The following is an 8,139-nucleotide window of genomic DNA, read 5'->3' as shown; positions in this document are numbered from 1 at the left end:
CTTCAGATTGTGTCCTGTCATTTTATCATCATTTTGTGCAGAAAAAAAGAAAAAAAAATGTAGAGTAGAGCATGAATTGATCTAGTATTATATTTACCTAAATTTAGTCAATATATTATATATTTTTCATCTTTATAAAAGGTATTTTTTTTGAGTTAAATCTCACAGAATTAGCACAAATTTTTTTTAAAAAAAAAAATGAAATTATAACGGCGTTTTTAAACGTCACTATAGAATACCAACGGTTAAATATTGAAAATAAAAATGACTTATCACGGCGTTTTTAAAACATCGCTAAATGAGTAGTGACGTCATTGTACAATTATGCAGCACATTTAGCGGCGTTTTTAAAAACGCCGCATATACTGATATAGCGACGCTTTTAAAGCGTCATAAAGTTACAGCGACGGCCGCATCTTCGGTGTTTGGTACTAAACGTCACAAAAATAATTAGCGGCGTTTTGATAGCTATAGCGGCGTTTTTTAAACGCCACTAAAAGCTCAATTTCCAGCACTGTTAATGCTTGAGCTCAGCTGATTTCCTTAATATTAATTATATTCGAGTTTGGTTTGAAACTTAATAATGAAGAAAAATGCTAAAGTTTGGTTTGAATCTCAATAATGAACAATTTCGGTTTGAAACTTAATGATGAAGTTATGCTCGAGTTTGGTTTGAAACTCAATAATGAAGAAAAAAATTGACTTGAACCTTGAGTGATTCATTTATTAAACGAGTTCAAAAGATTGGTTTGACATTGTTTATATATGTAACAAACTGAGCAGAGTTGAACTCTTACTGAATTTGTTGAACAAGCTTAAAAATTTAATTTGAACTCGCTTATATATGTAACAAGCAGAGTTGAGCTCTTATTGGGTTTATTAAACAAGCCTAAAAATTTAATTTGAACTTGCTTATATATGTAACAAATAGAGCAAGGTTGAACTTTTTTTCATATTGTTACACCACGTAGACAACACAAGAGGGGGGAAATTAAGTTGATAAATATAACTTAAAATAAAATAATTCAATAAAATTAACTTGCTCAAGTAAAATAAAAGAAAGAACATATAAAACATGAGCAATAATGTGTGTGAGCAAATCAAATCAAAGCACAACAGAGTAGCAATTATAAATATAAAGGACAGATAGAGAGAGAAGGCAAACACAAGATTTATAATGGTTCGGTTTCCATCCAAGCTTACATCCACTCCTCAAGGCTTCCCCTCGAGTATTTTCACTATTCATCTAATAGATTTACACCGGCAAGTTTACCGGATACTTGCAAGACTTTTACAACAATAATTTTGTTCCAAAAATCCCAAAATACAAACTCACCAAAACAGCCCATTTTTTGGTGTTATCAAATCTCTCAAGTGTTTCTCTCTCAAACACTCACAATGAAGCTCATGAGTATAACAACCATTTATAGATGATTTGTAGATAAAAAAAAATGCGTAAAGCATTTTGTACGATAAACTCCTAAAGAGTTGGATTTAAACAATTAAAGCTCATAGAGATTAAATGAAAGTTACAGTATAAAATTATTGTATTTTCTCCTCTTTTGGAGATTATCCTCTCTCTCACTTGTAGATGAATGTAGATATTCTATTTATAATCCGTCATCTTCATTTGACCATTGGAGAGCAAATATAGCCATTGGAATAGGAGAAATAGCAGTTGGACAGATTCAAAACACACTCAAAATAAGAATATGGTGAGCCCAAATGAGACAACGATGTGGTCCAATTCACATGGAGATAAGTCATATCTGAATGAAAATTACACGTATAAGCTGTAAAACACATGATGGGATACATAGTCACTTTAATTTTTTTTAAAGTGAATTGTTTTCAGAAAATTTTCACAAAACTCATTTCCAGTAATAAATAATTTGCAAAAATATTTATTTTGTATTTTTCAGAAAATGAAAATGAAAATAAAAATTAAAAACAAAAACATTACCAAACAGTAGTGCAACTTGTGGCAATTACAACCATTAATCAAATGTCAAATGAATGGAACATATCTATTAACCAAATATAGGTCCATAGTGAAAACTTATTCTCTCCACAATGCACAACATAACCCAATTATTTGCTTTGTGAACTCTTTCAAATGTAAATGTAGCATACAAAATAAAAATCCTGCAATTGATCAAATAATGTAAAAATAAAATAAATAAAAAAAGTTAAAATTTTAATAAATATTTCGCATATTCTCATACATGTTTTACATATATATCAACATTACATTTGCAACCAAAAAAAGATTACATGATATTTCTCCAATATTCAACTAAGAGAACCTGTTTCCATACAAACTGTGGCAGGAAGCAGCTAACGTCTGTGTTCTACACTTGAAGCGAAAATCCCAGTAATATTGACAACAGAGTTTGGCAAATCATTTTTCATATGACTCGAGAACAGCATGAGTATCCTTGTACCGCTGGAGCATGTAAGTTTCACATTTGATAGGAGGAAACCTGGTGGAAAAGAAGCAGTAAAAAATAGAGAAACTTCACGAAAACAAAGAAGTCGAGCATATCCTTTATGCATTTTTATTAATGCAAAAAGGTTTTAAATTTTAATTAGACACCAGCTCAGTTATCCAGGGAGCCTTTAAATGCATCCCAAAGATATTGTTGGACATCCCAAATTCGGTATTTTTTTTCAAATTTCACTATATCCCCTTATCGTTTGAGGCCGGATCACTTTACCCACATGTGATTTAAATATAGGCATATTTGCCCATTCTGGTTTGGACTAAATTGCAATCTAACATCCGTTAACGTTAATTCTCTTTATCTTTGATATTATACACTTAATTTTAAATTAATCACAAATTTTATTAATTAAACCATCTATATTTGAATCACAGATAGGTAAAGTGCCCCAAACTCAAACCACAAGGAGGAAAAGTGAATTTTTCCCCTTTTTTTAATACCATTTTACCTCTATGTTAAATTACAAAAAAAGACAACCCTAAACTAGCTCCGGCTAGACCCTCCCGCGTCCCCCAACCCCCTACCCACCCTTGGTACCACCTTGAAGGCTCATCTACTCCATCTCCTCTTTCCTCCCCCCACTTAAGCAACTCCCCCATGGCTCCCCCCTCTGTTGCCCACCTCCTACCCATTTTCTCTATCTCTCCCTTGGCGATGGTGGGTGATGTGGTTTGGATTAGGGTTTGAGGAAAAGATCAGGAGAGGGCTGTGGGGTGTTGCAGAGAGGTGGGGGGCATCAAGAAGAAAGGAGAGGGGTGTATTGGGGAGCATGGGTAGGGGCAGTAGGCGGTGGGGAGAGAAGGGGAGGGAAATGAAGGGGTGGTGGAGGTGGCACTAGTGCGCTGGGTGGCTGGCCCATAGGTTGGACGGGTGCGGGTACGGTGGGAATTAATTGGGGTGCTCAAAGAAAATCAACAAAATTTAAATTCGAGAATAGGGTGTCCAAAGGAAGGGGGATCCAACCATTGTTTGGGAGTACAATTAGAGGTTCCCACTTGTCCACATATGTTGCACGTAATTATGACGTTAATGGTCCTCACGTCATTGTGTGGGTGATAATTAATTTGTGATCATGCGTACTCAGATCAGCTGCAGTTATCGATGGTTAATGTGTGTTCATACTTAGATCAATGCAGGTATGAACAGTTTATCCGTGTTCAATTGATACTTACTTGGGAGGGTTCTCTTGCGATTGGCAGGTGGGCAAGCATTCAACCAGACAATCATGATTAGGCTCCACAAAGTATGCAATCTGCTCAATGAAAAATAATAATAATAATAAGTAAATATAAATAAATCGAATAAAATGAAAACAAAAAAACAAAAAGAGCCATTGTTTATGTTAGACGATAATATTGCATAAGAAGGCAAAATTTTCATTATCAACATCCCTTGTAGGCTATGCAATTAGAGAAAATTCAAAAGCTTCTAAAGGGGCCTTACAGAATATCTCTCCTGACCATTACCCAGCACTCGATGCAACGTGGACCTGGATAAAATTAAGCAAGTGAACACAGATACCCAAATACCATAAAATTATAATCCGAACACTCAGACCACGTACTAGAAAAATTGGCATTCATGGTGGTGGCAATGAGAAATTATTGTTCTGGAATTTTTGCTCTAAAGAAGGCAATGTCCCATATCGTACTCAATATTATCTCACAGTAAACAACTGAAAAATAAATAATAATAATAATAATAATCCGACTGATTGTCATGAAGCTACAAAACCATCATTTAGGAACTTTGGCAAATGCACATTACCTGAAAATACAGTTGCTCCAGCGCTCTAGCATGTCACCAAGATTCACTATAAATGCTCTGAAAGTTAGATTTCAAACATCAAGACAGTAAGAAAATGCTAATAATATAGTAAAAGATTCATTCTACATCAAATTGTAGCATCTAAATGTAATATATGGTCCCTTTCATTTAACCTCAGCGCATGATCACAAAAGCATGTAGAAAACTTACACTAGCTCCAATAAAGGTGTCTAATATTGTCCAGAATTATGTAAAGTTTTCTTCCTTTCATTTTTTGATAACTAAAAACCAATCCTAGGCGGTGCCTTTTGAACCAATCAAGTCTCTGAAGATTCTATTTACTAACCCTTTTAATGGTGATACAAATTCCCACTTCTGAGGTTTAGCATCCTTATCCTTGCATATCTGTAATAAATTAAAAGGATCACAATCCCTTTCTCACAAAATATATTAGAAATGCAATTCAAATTCTTAACTATATCAGTACTTGGAGACCATAGACGTCATCTGTTGCCAAGAGCGTTATCAAACCAAAATCAGAATGTGCACCTGCTCCGTATATTCCCTTCATCAAATCAGAAACTCTACCTGAAGAATAACCAAACACTTGTCATGATACAGGTGACATCAATTACATTAGAATTCCATGATCTTCAATTTAATTTTCACCTTCATAGTGTAGCAGACGCAAGGTTGCATTAGCCTTCCCAAGCATTTCTTGTCTATCAAAAAAGTCAACCTCGAGGTTAAGTGCAAGAGCTATGATCCTTGAAATTGCTTTTGCCACCTCACTAGCATGCATATAAAAGATACATGAGGAAAATGAGACAAAAATCTATCAAAAAATCATATGAACAATGTCATATATATGAAACTGAAAGCATGAAATCATGGCCGAACAAGTCACAAGGCTTAAATGGAATGATAGGTAATTGCTATTTTTCTACAAATGAATTTCTAGTGGGAAATGAGAACAACTCCCAATAGAACAACTATATGGATTAGTTTCATACATGTCCCAATTTAACAATGGTGTTTAGAATATACCTCAGTGGCTAAAACAATTCATTCAACCTAATTCTTTGTTATTATTCCTCAAGTTATGCAGCATATTTTATGCTAATTTGCATCACCAAAAATGTATCAAAATATAAAAGACCTTAAGTGATTGGGAAAACATGTAAGAATTGAAGTTAAAAAGTCTGGAGAATATAGATTAAAAAGCAATACATGCCAAGTTTTCGTAATGAAAATATATATAAATATGAATCTTCATGGTCTTAGAATATTATTATCATCCATCACCATAAAATTTTCATGGCAAGGGATGAGCTCGTATAATTACAACTGACAAACTTGTTAACCAAGCTTTGCAGGACCCACCAGACTGTGCCGTCAAGACCAGATGGGATAAAGGTATGAGTTCTCTCCTGCAGTTTTTCAGTCTATGCTCTTAGCTCACTTCCCTAAGCCTTTCTTTAGTATATATGGAACTTCCAATATTGGATATGAAGTTATCCTTCCCATAATGTGATATTTTCCAAGATTTATTAGTCTAATGCAATACTTTTAAATTGACAATAGGGTATTCATATTAGATAACAATGAGAAAATAATATGATGCAGCATTTTTGATTAGACACCAAAACAAGACAAGATAATTCTATTTGCTGCATGGAGAGTTATAATGTTTGATACAAAGCAGCAAATACATCTGCCAGTAGTATATGAAGTTCATCACAAAAAGATTAAGCTTGAACAAAACTTACAGTGCCTCTCTATGATATTTCTCCATAGTTTCCCTCCATCCAGGCAAGATATCTTTCAAATGGCCAAAAGACCAAAGGGGTTAATACTGATTACAAAACCAATACCACATAGAATGCTCAAATGCTTAAATCACATCAAGTTGAATTAAGCTCTGATGTGTGTGTGTGTGTGTGTGTGTGAGAGAGAGAGAGAGAGAGAGAGAGAGAGATGATTGGGACATGGCATGAACTAGTCATACTTCGCACTTTCTTAAGACTTGAATGGATTTTGTAGCTTACCAGAAGGGGGCCAGACATTTGGTCCGTATAATAGCTTTTCTATGTCAGGATCGTTTTCAGGTACTTCTATTCCAATGTTATATCCCTCCTTATAATCTCCTATATCCGTAAAATAGGATAATCAATATTTTTGTTTTTTATGAAACAAGGATCTCTCTATTATAATTAGTTTAAATTTAAACAACAATAAATCAAGAAAAATGGATCAACTGGAAGAAGAAAAGAATGGGATAATATAAAAAATAAAACAATGTGGGTGGCATCTCAAAGTAGGAAGGAAACAATATAATTATGTAAACAAGAACATATATGAATGCATATAGGCTCAAGTTTGTTTGAGGCCTAAGGCATAAAAAACATAAATGAAGCCTTTTTAAGATTTTCATTTGAAATATATTTTTCTTTTCTTTTCAAATGCAAAATTACAAATTACATTCAAGTTTTCTAACATATCATTTGTAATTGATATTGTGGTAGTTCACTTATTGTTTCTTATGACTTAATCAATCTTAGGTTGAACTTTATCCATTTTAATTTTTTTTTCTTTGCAATGCAACTGTTATAGACAAAAAAAAAAAAAAAAAAACAAGGCCCAATTAGTACACATTAATGTATGTTTGGGAGGGGAAATTTTATAATCGTGGATGCATTAGAAATTTTAGTTTTCTTTAATTATTCAATATATCAATTGAAGTGCTCCCTTCAGCTTGCAAAACTTAATTTAAAACTTTCAATTCCCAAAACAAATTTAAACATTGATATCATCTTGTACAAAAATTCCAAATGCAAATTTAAGACAACTATCCCTACTTTTTTAACAGTTAATGTGATTGCAAATTTATATTTATCATATTAAACTATATAAAAGTGAGGCCTCTTACTATGTGGGGATGTTAGGCGGAAGTCTAATTTTCCTAGCACTCAAGCCACTTCTTGACAGGCATGATCATACAAGCACAATATATACATATATATACACATACATGTCATGCACATACCAAGCTATACAATAGATGTCAACTTGTATTAAAAAAAAACATCATATTGATCTGATATTCACTTTTGTGCTTATTGCTAAAAAGTAGTGTGACTCTAGAAAAATGATAGCAGAACAAACCATGTATTTGATTGACAGGATCGAAACGTTCATTGAAAAAGGGAGTGTAACCTCGATGTTTCTTGTTTCTAAGAACCTTCATTTTCTCACTTACTGGTAGATCAAAAAAACTTTTGCTTTGGTAAAAAACCTCATCCATAAATTCCTGGCTGATTCCATGATTGATCACATAGAAAAACCCAGAATCCAAACATGCCTGTAGAAAAGAGAGGAAGCAAAGGATAAGCCAGGATATAAAAACCAATTAACAAAAAACGGTGTGTGTGTGTGTGAAAAAGAGAGAGATTAAAATAAAACAATATGGTACTTTATGGTTAAAAAAAAAAAAAAAAAAAAAAAAAACTAATAATGACATTGCAGTCAAAAGCTCTTGATCATCCACATTTGACTATACAGAAAATTGACTAATTTTTGTAAATGTTAAGTTTAAAAGAGAAGCATAAAAAATGATATTTTATCCTAAATTCAATTCATAAATGGGATTTCAATATTTGATTCAATAGGTTGTTCACAGTACTATTTGGGTTGGTTAAAATAAGTTTTCTATTTTTTCCATAGTTCAAAACCCATAAAAATTCGGAAATTTTACTTTGCTTTCCCATAATCCAAACAAATAGTGGCATAAGAATCAATTACAGTTTATACCCCTACACTTAACATTCAATCTCACTTTACCCTTGACCTTTTAATTGTTCCGGTCAAT

At 33.1% G+C, this 8,139-nt stretch overlaps 1 protein-coding gene across 1 annotated transcript; it reads right to left on the bottom strand.

The window, feature by feature from the left end:
* Positions 1–2,176: 2,176 nt before the first annotated feature.
* On the bottom strand, positions 2,177–7,670 carry LOC145789270 (azadirone synthase LFS-like). The gene is made up of 10 exons (XM_082903002.1): positions 7,437–7,670; positions 6,320–6,418; positions 6,041–6,092; positions 4,941–5,062; positions 4,759–4,859; positions 4,618–4,676; positions 4,272–4,328; positions 3,948–3,993; positions 3,677–3,756; positions 2,177–2,483 (listed from the first exon to the last, which is right to left on the bottom strand). The coding sequence occupies exons 1-10, from the start codon at positions 7,573–7,575 to the stop codon at positions 2,402–2,404; spliced, it is 837 nt and encodes a 278-aa protein (XP_082759128.1). The 5' UTR covers positions 7,576–7,670; the 3' UTR covers positions 2,177–2,401.
* Between the last annotated feature and the right edge of the window lie 469 nt (positions 7,671–8,139).

This window comes from Camellia sinensis, chromosome 13 (genome assembly GCF_055761805.1).
Source record: "Camellia sinensis isolate YWXY chromosome 13, ASM5576180v1, whole genome shotgun sequence".
Taxonomy (NCBI): Eukaryota; Viridiplantae; Streptophyta; class Magnoliopsida; order Ericales; family Theaceae; genus Camellia; species Camellia sinensis.
Note: the sequence above shows the minus strand (reverse complement) of the source record. Positions and strands in the feature narration are given on the sequence as shown.